We start from the raw sequence: 17,077 nt of genomic DNA, 5'->3' as shown, positions 1-17,077 counted from the left end.
CCAGCTGATGGAAACCTTTTCACTTTCTTTCTTCCCCTCTTCTCGACGCGCTTTGGAGCTATGATCTTCATTTCTTTGATGTAATCTGGGACATCCCATTGACTCCTATCATGAACCACATAAATAAACCTGTAATATGCCAATGCCCATAGTTCTGTCCAATAGTATTTAGAGATCAAATCTCAAACTCGAAAACAGGACCACTATCATGGGTGTTCTTGTAAAAAATATAAGCCGCTATTCCGTGGTGACAAGGATACTTTTCAATATCAAAGAACCGGCAACTGCATCTTTTTTCAAGTAAATTCACCGAATACGGCTTCCCATCAGTTCCGACGACACTGTACTCAAGGTTGAAAGAGTTTATCTCTGAGACAATTAATTTCCTGGCAACCGACCATGTGTCATGCACAAGTTTTCCACAAGAGGCACTAGTTTCCGCTCACTGGATCCTCTGACGGTTTCTTTCCTATGTTCATTAAACCAATCAGCTGTTTTTTTAATGATAGTTTCCACCAAGGGTATTAAAGAGTACTTCCTCGCATCCTTGAACACGCTATTCATCGACTCCACAACGTTGCTTGTGTCGATGTTGTATCTATCTCCCATAAACCAACACCTCGTCCACTTTTCTTTCTCACTACTTTCCTCCAAATACTTGGCATTAGATGGATAACGATTCTTGAAAGCAGAATATTCAGCATCGAATTCAGGCACTGTGTAAATCCGAGCAATGTCCATAAATTTCCATTGAACAATTTCTTTGTTGACGTTACTTACATGACCTTTCACATTTTGAGCCAAATGCCATATACAATGCGCATGATGAGCCTTCGGAAATACATTAGCTATGGCATTGATGAGGCTTCCATTTTTGTACTCATAAACACCAACTCCGATGAATCTGGCACAACCGTTTTGAACATCTCGAAAAACCAACTCTAGCTGTCCTTATTCTCACCATCTAGCACACCAAAAGCTAAAGGATAGTGGTGCCGATTAGGATCATGAGCCGTTGCAAAAACGAGAGCACCACCATATCCATTTTTCAGAAAAGTAGCATCCACGGTTACAACTTTCCTCATCACTTTAAAACCTTCTATGCTAGCTCCCAGCGCGATGAACAAGTACTTGAATCTGTCCGAATCATCTAACTTCACACTCGTGATTGTATGATGATTGATCTTCTCTAACATGTACAAATAAGAATACAACATCTGATAACTTTCTTCAGGAGTCCCACGCAACATGCTCACAGCTTCGATTTTACCTCTCAAAGCAGTGGAGTATGATATATTGACACCCAATTTTGTCAACACAAGAGCCTTGATACTGCTAGGAGGAGGAGTTTCCATTTGGCCTGGATAATCATCATGCAGTAGAGATGCAACTAGCTGTGGCGTGCCTTTCCTCTTTGAGTTGCAATTACTCTGACTTCCATGCGAGCATGTATGCATCTTGTTGTACGTTCTAATAGAGAACATGTTGGAGTCTTTACTCTTCGCAGCCCACCGTCCCCATTTACATCCTTCCTTAGGACATTTTAGCACTAATCACTCCTTATCGGATTTGACCACATTAAACCCAAAGTTTTCTTACATGCGCCTCTATCCACCACTTCTTGCACTACCTTTTTGCTAGCAAACTCTTGTTGTATTTTCAAACCCAGACCGTCTTCCCATTCCTCCATAAACTGCACCTGTTTGGCAACATGTGGAACATCTACATATCTGTCTCGCATTTCTGTGTCTTGCCTACCATTATCCCCATTGCCATCAACATTGGAATCCACATTGTCATCAACATTTGAATCCACATTTACTTCTTCATCACCTTTTTCAGACACCTCCTCAATCGCCACAATCCCCCCCTCGGGTTGTTTATCAAATTGATTGTCACCACCATATAAAGTTATGGCTTTATCTCCAATTTCATCATCATTCGAATGCCACACTTCATAGTTCATACCTAAAGAACTTCGTTTTCCCGCTCTTGAAAGTTGCTCCGGGAGTTCTGACCTTTTGATGACCTCCACAAACAAAATGCACCTACGGTTCTCTTTATCAAGGGACAAAAGATAACCACACAGATCCTCATCATCACAAATGGCACATTTTTCGTCACACCCAACCAGCAGTGGAGTGTAACTCAATTTCAATTTCACATTACTTTCACTGACCCCGAGCTTTTCGTATACGCGTGCTTCTACCATTGAAAGACTTATCTCCTCTGTATCATGCTTCAACACCAAACAATACATGTTACCTTTGCATTTGAAGTGTATGATGACGTTTTTGCTCATTGGAACCTGCCAAAACCATTCAATACCATCCATTATACACTGACAAATCATCCCAACAAAATTAATTCGTATGCGGAAACTCTTAAAAAATTACCCCCCCTAGTATTACTAGTTCTACATTTATCAGTAATACTAGTTTTGCTAGTTCTCCTGCCGTATCCATTTTGATATTGAAATCTACATTCAATTCACTACAAATCAAACAATGCAACCATTGTCCTATTCAATTGAAGTCATAATGGACTCGAAGACCAAGCTGCAACATCTAAATCCATTCCAATCTGCTTTGCGACCGTAAAACATACCCGTTTTCAACCTCCTGGTGGAGGATACACCAGCGATGGACATGGGATACGATTGGGTCTTTTACAGTGGCGGAAGACGACGCAAGACCGAGCCGGAATAGTAGATTTCGCGGAGACGCGTCGTCTGGTTCGCTTTTCACTACCAAAGGCGAAATCGTAAATCTCCAAACCGCAACCTACACACAAACGCTCTCACGCTTTTACTTTCTTATTTTTATTTACTTTTATTTTCCTTATATCTGAGGCTAATGTTGTAATTGCAGGTGCTTTAATGAATATGAGGGATATGAAGATTTGTGAGGGATATAAGTGATTTAAAATTTTGGTATAAGGGCTATAGAGATGAATCCTCCTCATCGTCTCGCCCTCCCACGATTAACATTATTATAAAGTTTTGGCTTCTTTCCTTTTTTTTTCCCTTTCTAAAATGGTTTTGGTGGATAGATAAATGTTTAATCTGAATCCAGCGCGTACACTAGATGTGAATTGGATGATGAATTATTTGAAAATTTATTGATTGATCGAAGAAGGAGCTAGGAACTGGGCAAGAACAAATAAGCTATGTAAATCTAGCTTTTAGGCTGATATCCGTGAAATCGTATGTCCTTTTTTCGATATAGATTTTTTTCTTTTATAGCTGACATATTTCTTTTTTCCTCTAAGTTGGCATAGTCCTTTGATCGTCTTAGACCGAATTCAGTTTACTTGATGGATTTTGTTCAAACAATGTAATCTGTTACCAACAAATAAGCCCCCATTCATTGTGAGAGATGAAACCGACCTTGATGAATTACAAGGATATCTTAAAAGTAAAGAACTAGACACTTGTCTTTCAAATGTTGTCGAGTTTCCATATCTGCAGTTCCAAAGGCCTTTAAATGGTTTGCTGCTAACAATTCATCAAAATCTCGGTTCTTTATGAGCATATCAAAATTTATGCCATTAAACTGGATCCTAGTTCCATCGTCCCTAGAAGTGTCAGCATTGTGGCGCCGCTAGAATTGAAGACATAACTGTTAGGATAATTTATGTAGGCTATTTGTCATATTACGGAACAAGAAGTAAGCAGTACAAGACAAGATTCAAGAATCAAATATAGTTTTTATTGATCACTAGAGCTGGGACTACAACGTATTAGTTTAGGAACTCTAATTCTAGCCGTCTAACTCGACACTAAGTCTAAAAAGTCAACTTTTTGTTTTAGGGTTTGAGTCCCCCTTGTGTATTATGCAGAAGTTGATGAATGCTTTGATTTAAAAAGTTTCTTATTCTAAATTTAAACTCATATTAGAAGGATACTAACCGATTCTATGTCGACTGTGTCTTGCCAACGGTCTTACTGCCTTTCTTTTGGACTTGCTGCCTAGAAAATCTACAGTGAGAGTGTATCTAAAGAAAGGTGAAGATCTATCTAGATGGGTTTAAACCAGATTGAATTCACAGAAATCTTGTTTTGAAACCTTTAAAACAAATTGCATCGGGTTTGAAAATTATTCATATAAGTTTTTACAAATTTTGCCTCTGATACAACTTACTTTATTGATCTTATTACTGTTGTATTAATAACTTGTATAATTGTAACTTTGATATATTATAAACTTGAAAATGAAATTGTAAACAATATATGATTAAAGACTTGATTTATTGATTTTGAATTAAAATATAAAGTTTGATATGAGACAAAAAAAAATTAAAAACTTGAAATCTGAGCTTAGAGAGTTTAGAGAGAACACCCGAGAGTGAAAATCGTGTGTCCCTCTTTTCATTGATAATGGGGGTGTTCACAGTAGAAGTTTCTTGAATAGTATCTTGATACGTGTTTTCTTCTTAATGATGCCGATACATGTCATCTTTTAAGTGGTGTCGACACTTTGAGATTTTGGTTGATGGAAAATTTTGTTATTTTATTGCAGAAGTCTTTGTGTGGGCTCCATCGGTCTACCATCATGATTGTTAAGTAGTTTTTTCGTAATTATATAGATTTATTTTGCAGATACAAACAATAATATACACATGATGGCTTATGTGGATTTATTAGAAGAGAACACATTCACCTTTAAATATATAGTCATATCAATATTTATGCCATTAAACTGGATCCTAGTTACATTGTCCCTAGAAGCGTTAGCATCGTGGCGCCGCTAGAATTGAAGACATAACTGTTAGGGTAATTTATGTAGGCTATTTGTCATATTACGGAACAAGAAGTAAGCAGTATAAGATAAGATTCAAGAATCAAATGTAGTTTTTATTGATCACAAGAGCTGGGACTACAACATATTATTTTAGGAACTCTAATTCTAGCCATCTAACTCGACACTAAGTCTAAATAATCGATATTTTGTTTTAGGGCTTGAGACCCCCTTGTGTATTATGAAGAAGTTGATACATGCTTTGATTTAAAAAAAGTTCCGTATTCTAAATTTAAAATCATATTAGAAGGGTACTAACCGATTCTATGTCGACTGTAGCTTGCCAACGGTCTTACTGCCTTTCTTTTGGACTTGCTGCCTAGAAAATCTACAGTGAGAGTGTATCTAAAGAAGGGTAAATATCTATCTAGATGGGTTTAAACTAGATTGAATTCACAGAAATCTTGTTTTGAAACCTTTAAAACAAATTGCATCGGGTTTTAAAATTGTTCATAAATGTTTTTACAAATTTGAATAATCATTTGGCCTCTGATACCACTTATTTTTTTTTATCTTATTATTGTTGTATTAATAACTTGTATAATTGTAACTTTGATTTATTATAAACTTGAAAATGAATTGTAAACAATATATGATTAAAGACTTGATTTATTAATTTTGTATTAAAATATAAAGTTTGATATGAGACAAAAAAATTTAAAAACTTGAAATCTGAGCTTGGAGAGTTTAGAGAGAACACTAGAGAGTGAAAATGGCTTGTCCCTATTTCCATAGATAATGGGGATGTTTATAGTAGAAGTGTTTTGAATATTGTCTTGATACGTATTTTCTTCTGAATGATGCTGATACATGTCATCTTTTAAGCGATGTCAACACTTTGAGTGATTGGTTGATGAATTTTTTTGTTATTTTATTGTAAAAGTTTTTGTGTGGGCTCCATCTGTCGACCATCATGATTGTTAAGTAGTGTCTCGTAATTATATATATATTTTTGTATTATTTTGCTGATACAAACAATAATATACACATGATTGCTTAGTGGATTTATTCGTAATAGAACACATTCACCTTTAAATAATAAATATATAGTCATATAGATATCATGTTTGAAAAATATATTATTAATTATAATTTCAGGTGTTAAAAAAATACTATAATTTTGGATAAAATGACATTCATTTACGAATCTTTCTTGTAAGCAAAATTTTTTTTTTTTTTTTTTTTTTTGACAACAAGACATTCACAGATTCATATTGACTCTGTAAACCAAAACGGTAACTCCGCATCCATGTGAACGACGAAAGACGGTTGTTTCCTAGCACTGCGTGCTAAGCTATCCCCCCGTTGGTTCTCCGTTCGAGGTACATGAACGATGTCTGAGTTGAGGAAGCTTCCTTGTAAAAACTTGATATCTTTCAGATAACTTTCAAATGCTGGCCATTCTTCTGGTTCCGAAACCATCTTCACCAATTGAGAACAATCCGTGGCAAACGTAACCTGAAACTGTCTTAAATTCTTCACACATTCCATTACCCAAATCAAGGCCTCCACCTCCGAATGAAGAGGTGAAAGACATGCCCTTACATTCCTTGCCCCTAATAAACCATCAAAACCCGGTAGGGTACTATACCAGCTTTGTCCTGAAAATAGTTCCTTATCTTTCCATGAACCATCTATAAAGCACCAACGTCCTGACGTTACTAATGGGATTCTGGTCTGCACCTGAAGTTCCTTATTTTAATCAGTGAGTATCTGTACCTCAGCCCAAAGTGCTGATTCCAATTCTGCTAATTTAAGTGTTTCCCTTGGGTCAGTATCCAGATTACTAAATACTTTATTATTCCGACCTTTCCATATATACCATAATATCCAAAAAAATTGATGGTCATCCATCTTTGGATTAATTCTCCAAAAAAAGATGATCCATATTACCAAAAAAAGACCTTGTAGGAAAAAAATTGGGATTCGATGGTATTTTAGATAATGCCCACACTTGACGTGCTGGGGGACATTCAAAAAACACACGGTTTATTGATTCCTCCGGGTCTCCACATCGAGCACAACATATGTCCCCTTGTATTCCTCTCGCTTTGAGGTTTTTCATTACCGCTATACTACCTGAAAGGAGTTGCCATAAAAAAATGCTTAATCTTCGGCGGACACCGCACTTCCCAACAGAAAGCTTTAAGTAAATCCACTGTAGGCCCAATAAATTCTGGTGGTTTTTCCTTATCATGATATACCCGTTCCACTTGATACCCTGATTTAACCGAATATTTCCCACTGTTAGTGAAATGCCTTCCATTCCTATCTTCCATCTGATGTTTGCTTAATGAGATACTTTCAATGATTTTTACATCATGAGGATCCACTAAAGCCCTAATTGTCTGAAGGTTCCAAGTTCGGGATTCCGAGTTGATGAGGGAATCTACTGTGAGATCCGGGTAACTGTGTTGAAGGTTTTTGTTTGCTGGTCTCGGGCGAGTGGCTGGGATCCAAGGATCATTCCATACCGAAATAGATGATCCTGTTCCCACCCTTTTAATTAGTCCTTTACAAACCAAAGATCTAGCAGATATAATACTCCTCCAGCAATATGACGGGAATAAGAGTGGATCGGTTCTAGGGGTGAAGCATTCCTATAGTACCGTCCTTTGAAAACTCTAGCAAAAAGAGTATTTGGCTTTTCGATCATTCTCCACAGTTGCTTTCCAAGCATCGCCGTGTTAAAATCCATAAGATCCTTAAAACCTACTCCACCATTGTCTTTAGGCACACATAACTTATCCCATGATTTCCAATGCATGCCTTTTGTGCTCCCTCCTGGGCTCCACCAAAACTGAGCTACTGCACTCGTTAACTTCTTTACTGTAGCTTTTGGTAATCGATAAACAGACATCACATGGTTTGGCAGGGCCATGACCACCGATTTAATAATCACTTCTTTTCCTCCTCTAGTAAAGAATCTAAAAGTCCATCCATTAACCCTATTATTCAAGCGATCTTGAACAAAACCGAACACCTGTACCTTAGATCCTCCAAGACTTTCGGGCAATCCTAAATAAGATCTCATTCCTTCTAGATTCTGAATACCCAAAATATCTCTCAATTCTTGGCGACTGGATTCTTCGATCTTATGTCCAAATTGAATTGAGGATTTCTGGAAATTAATTTGCTGCCCTGAAACAGCCTCGTATTCCTTTAAAATCCTGAGAATGGTTTGACACTCTTCCTTGTTTGCCTTACAAAAGAAAAGACTATCATCGGCAAATAGCAAATGAGAGATTGCTGGGCAAACTCTTGCTACCTTCATACCGGTTAATTGTTTCACTCTCTCCGCCTTCTTGATATTCATAATTAAAGCCTCAGTACACATAATAAATAAATAAGGAGACAAAAGGTCCCCTTGACGTAAGCCCCGCTGGGGAATTATAAGGCCTCGCGGCTGACCATTGAGAAGGACCTTATATTGAACCGAAGATATACATTCCAGCATTAAGTTGATCCAATGAGGATCAAAACCCATTTTATGAAGAAGAGCCTCAATAAAACTCCACTCGATCCTATCATACGCCTTTCTCATATCCGTTTTTATAGCCATAAACTTATTTTGACATGACTTATTGGCTCTCAGTCCATGAAACATTTCCTGTGCAATAAGAATATTATCCGATATTAACCTTCCTTCCACAAAAGCCGATTGTGTCTCCGATATTAGTTGTGGGAGCCAAATTTTCAGTCGTTAACACAGAACTTTCGAAATAATCTTGTAACCCACATTACATAGACTTATCGGTCTCAGTTCTGTCATCCTTGTAGGCCTCTCTATTTTCGGAATCATACAAATATTCGTAATATTTAACCGCGGATCCATATCTCCTGAAACCAAAAAATTATTCACCATCTCAACCACATCCTTCTTAATAACATGCCAGGAATGCTGAAAAAAAAGGGCTGTCATTCCATCCGGACCTGGCGCTTTCTCCGGGTGCATCATAAATAAAGCTTGTCGGACCTCATCCTCTGTTGCTATTCTCAATAATATTTGATTCATTTGGGGGGAAATAGACGGTACTATCTCTTCCAAAAAACTATCAAACTCCGTTGGAGTGGTAGAACTAAACAGACCTTCAAAATAATCAACCGCCACCTTCTCAATTCCATTCTCCTCAGTTATCTAGTTACCATTTCATCATGGAGACCCACAATTTTATTGCGGACCCTATGCTGCTTTGTTAGAGCATGGTAGAACTTGGTATTAAGATCTCCAGATGAGTGCCACATATTCCGACTTTTCTGATGCCAATATTCCTCCTCATCCTTATAAGCCTCTTGTAACTTCCTGGAAACTTTAAGAATCTCTTCTTGTGATCTATTGTCATCTGTTTGAACTTCCTTCAGTGCATGTTTAAGATCTTTAATTTTGTCCTTCCTATATGGCTGATTATCTTTCCGCCATGAGGAAATTTCATGGCGACAATTATTAATTTTTGTAACAAAGTCCTCAATTTGTCCTCCCTGGTTTTCTGTCCAGCCTGTCACAATTGATTCCATAAGGCCCTCCTGTCCGATCCATCTCTTATCAAACCTGAACTGTCCCTTTTTTTTCCTGGAAAAATTATCCTCCAAAATAACGACCACAGGACGATGGTCAGAGCCCACTAACCTCAAATATTCTGTGTAGAAACATGGGAAAAGCGTATGCCATTCCTCATTTGCTAAGGCCCGATCCAGTCAACATCTGACCGTCACTGCACCTTTTCCTTTGCCTCTCCTTCCTTGCCATGAAAATTTATTACCTCGAGCCGGGAATTCTAGTAGTCCACTATTCTGTATCATATTGTTAAAAGGGATGAATGAAGTTGCGCATCTTAGGTATCCCCCATCCTTCTCATGATTCCCAGTGATCTCATTTAGATCTCCAATAATAAACCAAGGTTCAGATCGTGATAATCCGTACCAAGTTAGTCTCTCCCATACCTGTTCTCTTAACTTTTGTACCGGTTCCCCATAGACAAAAGTAAGAAAAACTTGTTTTCCTTTTACCACCGCTTCAATGTCTATCATTCTGTTGCTAGAATATAAAATTTTAACTTGATACTCATTGTTATAAAAGAGGGCTAAACCACCGCTTCTCCCATTTGGATCCATCGTAACCAGACTATCATAGCCAAAATGCGTTTGAAATCTTTGTACGAAATCAAAATCCTGTTTCGTTTCAGACAAAAATAGAAATTCTGATTTGTGTTGGTGCCATATCTCCCGAAGATAACTTATGGTCCAATGACTTATGAGTCCTCTACAATTCCAGCTTAATATTTTCATATATAACAATATTTATATTGCTCTTTAAATCCAGAAAGTACAGGTTTAAAGATACCCGATAATGTTTTAACCTCCAGATTCCATAGCCACCATAATAGAACTATATTTGAATACTCATCAAACAAATATATAACAAACGGACGCCATCTTAGTTCAATATCCTTATGATAATCATTATACTGTTATGAAATAACTTATAATTTATAGTATCGGGAAATTTAAATAAGAGTAGAATTCAATACCCGTAGGAAGCAAATAACACTTAATATGAGAGAAAGAGTTTATTATAAGGAAGAAGAAGAAGATGTAATTGTGTACAAAAGAGTGAGATAAGTGATGGTATTTATAGTGAGCAACAATACATAAAATATCAAAGATGGTGCTTGATTTGGTAAATGAGTGGGTGATCATAGTGCTTGATGAGTAGATGATCATAGTGCTTGATGAGTAGATGATCATAGTGCTTGAGTTGGTAAAGGAGTGGAGGATCATTTCAAAGTTTATCTTATAACACTCCCCCTTGATCATCCATCTTGTATTAAGTTTCGTAACACTCTCCTTGGGGACCGGTGTCACTCTCCGCTCTCGCTTAACGTCTTTGTTGCCTCGTTAAAAACCTTTCTAGGAAAACCCAATGGGAAAAACCATAGTTAGGTAAAAAGAGTACAACTACGTAAGCTCCCCCTCGATTGAGCAGTCATAGATCCTTCTGATGACGCATTCCAATGTTATGGACATGTTTTCTGAATACCGAAGTAGGGAGTGATTTTGTGAAGAGGTCGGCTGCATTGTCGCATGATCGGACATATCTTACTTCAATCTCTTTCTTCTTCTCGAGCTCTTGAGTGTATGAGAAGAACTTTGGATGTATATGTTTTGTTCTATCACTTTTGATATATCCTTCCTTCGTTTGAGCAACACATGCTGCATTGTCTTCATATAGAATAGTTGGCCCCGTACTTTTGTCAATCCCACTACTTGAACAAATGTGTTGGCTTATTGATCTTAGCCATACACATTCTTTACTTGCTTCATGGAGTGCGATGATCTCAGCATGATTTGAAGAGGTAGCCACAAGCGTTTGTTTCTGAGAACGCCAAGATATAGCAGTGCCTCCGATCGTAAAAACATATCCTGTTTGCGATCGGGCTTTGTGTGGATCTGAAAGATATCCTGCATCTGCAAAACCAACCATTTGACCATTTGAATCTTTAGGGTAAAATAAGCCTAAATCAATAGTCCCTTGTAGGTAACGAAAGACATGTTTAATTCCATTCCAATGTCTTCGTGTTGGAGATGAGCTAAATCTTGCTAGAAGATTAACAGTGAATGATATATCAGGCCGTGTACAATTTGCAAGGTACATCAACGCTCCAATTGCACTTAGATATGGTACTTCCGGACCAAGTATCTCTTCTTTTTCCTCAGGTGGTCGAAATGGATCACTTTCAATGTTAAGTGATCTAACGACCATTGGGGTGCTAAGAGGAGTTGATTTATCCATGTTAAATCGTTTCAACACTCTTTTAGTGTATGTGGATTGATGCACAAATATACCATTTTGTGAATGTTCTATTTGTAGGCCAAGACAATACTGTGTCTGTCCAAGATCTTTCATCTCAAATTCTCCTTTGAGATAGTCTGATGCCTTTTGTATTTCTTTTTGAGTTCCAATAATATTTAGATCATCAACATATACCGCGATTATCACAAATCCGGATGTTGTTTTCTTGATGAAAACACATGGGCATATAGGATCATTCACATATCCTTCTTTTGTTAAATGTTCACTGAGACGATTGTACCACATACGTCCAGATTGTTTTAACCCATATAATGATCTTTGCAATTTTATTGCACATAACTCTTTAGGTTTGGAACTTAATGCTTCTGGCATTTTAAATCCATCAGGGATTTTCATGTAGATATCAGTATCTAATGATCCGTATAGATAAGCTGTAACAACATCCATGAGACGCATCTCAAGATTTTTATCAGCGGCTAGACTCATCAGGAATCTAAATGTGATCGCATCCATTACAGGAGAATATGTTTCCTCATAATCAATACCAGGTCTTTGAGAAAATCCTTGGGCTACAAGGCGAGCTTTATACCTTGTAATCTCATTTTTCTCATTTCGTTTTCGAACGAAAATCCATCTGTACCCAACTGGTCTCACATCTTCAGGTGTGAGTACAATAGATCCAAACACTTTTCGTTTGTTAAGCGAATCAAGTTCGATTTGTATTGCTTCTTTCCATTTATTCCAATCATGTCTCTTTTGACATTCATATATGGATTTCGGTTCTGGATCATCGGTATCTTCATTTACCTCACTTGACACGATATATGAGAAAGCATCATCAAGGTCATTTTGTTCATTTCTATTCCATATCCTTTTATTATGGATGTAATTAATAGAAATCTCATGATTATCTTTCGATTCATGATGCTCTGATTCATCAGAGTCCTTATCATTTATTTCTTCCAAAATATTTTCTGCTATTTTGGGTGCATCATATATTTCAGCTTTCTTCTGTTTCCTAGGATTCTTATCCTTAGAACCAGCAGGTCTACCACGCTTCAGGCGTGTTTTTGGCTCTCGTGTGTCATCCTCCTTTTCTTGTTCATTTGGCATTTTGATACGAGCAGGAGCATTTGCAGCTGGTATATGAGATTTAGTTACCGTCTTGGTATCTGCAAATGCATCAGGTAGCTGGTTAGCTATACTCTGTAAATGCATAATTCGTCGAACTTCTAGTTCTGACTCTTTAGAAGGAGGATCAAGATATAACAATGATGGTACACTCCATTTTATATCACTTCCAACATTTTTGTTTTCTCCCCCTAGAACTGGGAATACATTTTCGTCAAAATGACAATCAGCAAAACGTGCTGTAAAGACGTCACCAGTCTGTGGTTCTAGGTATCTTATAATTGATGGAGAATCACAACCAACATATATTCCCAACCTTCTTTGTGGTCCCATCTTTGTTCGTTGTGGTGGTGCTACAGGCACATATACCGCACAACCAAAGATTCTAAAGTGGGAAATGTTTGGTTCTCGACCAAACGCTAACTGTAGTGGAGAATACTTATGGTATGCACTCGGTCTGATCCGAATGAGTGCTTCTGCATGCAAAATGGCATGTCCCCATACAGAGGTTGGAAGTTTTGATCTCATGATCAATGGTCTTGCAATCAATTGCAGACGCTTAATTAAAGATTCAGCCAAACCATTTTGCGTATGAACATGAGCAACCGAATGTTCAACTTCAATTCCCATTACCATACAATAGTCATTGAATGCTTGGGATGTGAATTCACCAGCGTTGTCTAGTCTAACTCTTTTAATAGTATAATCAGGAAACTGTGCTCGCAGTTTGATTATCTGAGTTAGAAATCTCGCAAATGCCACATTTCGAGATGATAATAGACAAACGTGTGACCATCTACTGGATGCGTCAATTAATACCATAAAATAGTGGAATGGTCCACATGGTGGATGTATCGGTCCACATATATCACCTTGAATTCTTTCAAGGAACTTTGGTGATTCTTTATCGATTTTGGTTGGCGATGGCCTTACGATCAATTTTCCTAGAGAACATGCAACACATGTCATTTTATTCCCTTGAGAAATCTCCTGGATTTTCAATGGATGACCATGTGAACTTTCTATGATTTTACGCATCATTGTAGTGCCTGGGTGGCCAAGGCGATCATGCCATAACGTGAACTCTTCTGGGTTCCGTTTTACTACAAGATTTGATTCGATCTCATCGATATAAGTATGATGTAATCCCGAAGGAAGTTCTGGAAACTTTTCCAATATGTGTTTTCTGCCACATTTTTCAGAAATTACATACATGTATTTCTTTCCATCCTCAGTTGCAGACTGAGTATCATATCCGTGAAGATATATGTCTTTAAAACTCAACAAATTCCTTTTAGAACTCGGAGAGTATAAAGCATTATTTATGGAAAATTTTGTTCCATTCGGCAAAGTAAAGTTTGCTTTACCAGTTCCTTCAATCACGTCTGCAGGACCTGATATTGTATTGACGACAATTCTTGTCGGTTTTATATCAGAGAAATATCTCTTTTGTCTCAGAATAGTGTGCGTTGTTCCACTATCTGGTATGCATATTTCACGAATCCGTTTCTTGGATTTTGCTCCATTAGTATTTTGATCCATTTCTGAAATTATCATAAACATTAAATAAAAGTGAAACGTGAAATTTATTCATTGATTATATAAAGAAAACACACAATAATTATACAAATATTGTTGTTAAAACAACATTATTCTTTGAAAACATAATTATTATACATTACAAATGAGGACTATTCAGCAGTCTTATTAGAAACATTTCCGTACTCTTCAAGAGTATTCTAGTCCAGCTCATTTGCGAAATCAGAGGATTCAAGGTATGAGGTCCCTTCAACGTTTTCCGTGAGGTTCACCTCTTTAGCCTTTCCTTTTATGGATTCTTGATATAACTTGCACAAATGTGGGGGAGTACGACAGGTACGGGACCAATGTCCTTTACATCCACATCTGTAACATACAGTCTCACTTTTCTTTGTGGTATCCTCTTCGGTTTCTTTGCCTTTATGAGGTTGTTCAGATCTAACCCATTTGTTAGATCTAATACTTTTAGGATAGTAAGGCTTTCCACGTTTGTTGTTGAAACGCCGACCACGACCTCGATTGGTATGGTTTCTCCTTCCCGAATATTCTACCGCCGTAGCATTCACTTCGGGAAATGCCTTGGCTCCCGTGGGTCGGGAATTATGGTTTTTGATTAGTAACTCATCGTTCTTTTCAGCCAACATGAGTGTTACCATCAATTCAGAAAATTTGGTGTACCCACATTTTCTGTAAATTCGGGATAAGACGTTGTGTTCTTTGTGGAAGGTATTGTATGTCTTGTCAAGCATTTCTGCTTCGGTGACAGGGTTACCACAATATTTTAATTGTGCAACTATCCTCAAGATAGTGGAATTGTAATCTCTAACCCTTTGGAAATCCTGAAACCTCAGGGTTTTCCACTCTTCAAGAGCGTGAGGGAGATTGATTTCCTTTTGATTATCGAATCTGTCTTTCAAGGCTTGCCATAGTACAGATGGGTCCTCAACGTCTCCATAGTCGTGAGTTAGATTCTCATCTAAGTGCTTCTTCAGGAAGATTATCGCCTCGGCTATATGCTCGGGTGGCGATTTGTTACCGACTTTTATAGCTTCAGATATCTTTTTTATTACAAGATAAGGTTTCACATTTGTGACCCATCTGACATAGTTTTCGCCGGTTACTTTTAGAGCCGGGAACTGGAGTTTCTCGATGTTTGCCATTTGTATTTCTAAAACACAAAATAGTAATTTTATTAGAACTTCATAATTTAAAAACCGTTTACATTAATCATACAAGCAATTACAAGGAGAAGCGATGTAAATAAAATTAAACCGATATTCATCTTAAATTCACTCGGAGTAAATTCTCCAACGAATGAACCATAAATAGAAACACAAATAAAAATGGCACATAAAAACAAAAGTGCGCGAATCATCTTTCTTGAAATGAAAAATCGGAGGAGAGCGATTTGAAATTTTTGAGAGAAGATGAAATGTTTTGGATGATGAAATGGAGTGAAAATGAGTTGTATTTATAGATGAAAATTACTGTTCATGACCGTTGGAGAAAGGGGAAATTTTTGAAAAATTTTCTTTGTGACCGTTGGGGTTAAATCGAGTGCACCAAAAATTAGTCTGAAAATATCGTATTAAACGGTCAATCAAATCTATAAAATTTCATAAAAGTGAAAAATTATGACAATGAAATATTTATGTTATATGACAACAAATCATGCGACGGCTCAGCCGATCAATGCAGAATAATAAATAAATTATACGGCGGCTCGGCCGACCAATTAATAATAAACAGAATATAAGGCGGCTCAGCCGACCAATAAATAATAAACAGGATATAAGGCGGCTCGGCCGACCAATAAATAATAAACAGGATATAAGGCGGCTCGGCCGACCAATAAATAATAAACAGGATATAAGGCGGCTCGGCCGACCAATAAATAAATTAAATTACTAGTAAATAATATAGGCGGTATTCCGGCCATTATAACATGATATAAATAATAGTAGAGGCGGTATACCGACCATTATAACAGGGTATAAATGATACAAATAAATTTTACCAAATCGCAGAGTGATCGTGCTGATAACGTGTTATGAAATAACTTATAATTTATAGTATCGGGAAATTTAAATAAGAGTAGAATTCAATACCCGTAGGAAGCAAATAACACTTAATATGAGAGAAAGAGTTTATTATAAGGAAGAAGAAGAAGATGTAATTGTGTACAAAAGAGTGAGATAAGTGATGGTATTTATAGTGAGCAACAATACATAAAATATCAAAGATGGTGCTTGATTTGGTAAATGAGTGAGTGATCATAGTGCTTGATGAGTAGATGATCATAGTGCTTGATGAGTAGATGATCATAGTGCTTGAGTTGGTAAAAGAGTGGAGTATCATTTCAAAGTTTATCTTATAACATATACCAATTTTTTCCAAACAATTCCCATACTCGAGTCGAGGCCCAAATGACCATCCTTTTTTTTAACATTAAACTCCAAAGGAAACCAAAGAGAAAATTTGTTACTATTAAAAATAAACGAGCCCACTCACTAAATAATACCATACAAAATTTATTTTTTATAGACTTGGGCTTAATGATAACCAAGAATCCAGGCCCACCAGTGTAAATATACTTTCCTCCCATTTCATCAAACCAGCACCAAACCTCAAAACCTTCCCGCTCCACCATACCATCAACCATTAAACCCATAACGATTCCATGAATTATGATTAAATCATTGTATAACCATAAGAGTACTGTTTTCTGGAAAGGAAAACAGAACCTATAATTTATCATACTGACCCGCGGAACCATATCAAACCCCACCATTAAAAA

The 17,077-nt window shown here is 37.1% G+C and overlaps 1 protein-coding gene across 1 annotated transcript; it reads right to left on the bottom strand.

The window, feature by feature from the left end:
• Window positions 1-14,480: 14,480 nt before the first annotated feature.
• LOC125591642 lies at window positions 14,481-15,440 on the bottom strand. The gene has a single exon (XM_048766194.1). The coding sequence runs from the start codon at window positions 15,438-15,440 to the stop codon at window positions 14,481-14,483; it is 960 nt and encodes a 319-aa protein (XP_048622151.1).
• Window positions 15,441-17,077: the final 1,637 nt, after the last annotated feature.

Source organism: Brassica napus, chromosome C8 (assembly GCF_020379485.1).
Source record: "Brassica napus cultivar Da-Ae chromosome C8, Da-Ae, whole genome shotgun sequence".
Taxonomy (NCBI): domain Eukaryota; kingdom Viridiplantae; phylum Streptophyta; class Magnoliopsida; order Brassicales; family Brassicaceae; genus Brassica; species Brassica napus.
This window is presented reverse-complemented; position numbering and strand designations above follow the sequence as displayed.

Excerpts from the sequence above, each read along its gene's own strand:
- LOC125591642 (XM_048766194.1), bottom strand. The coding sequence starts at position 15,440 with ATGGCAAACATCGAGAAACTCCAGTTCCCGGCTCTAAAAGTAACCGGC.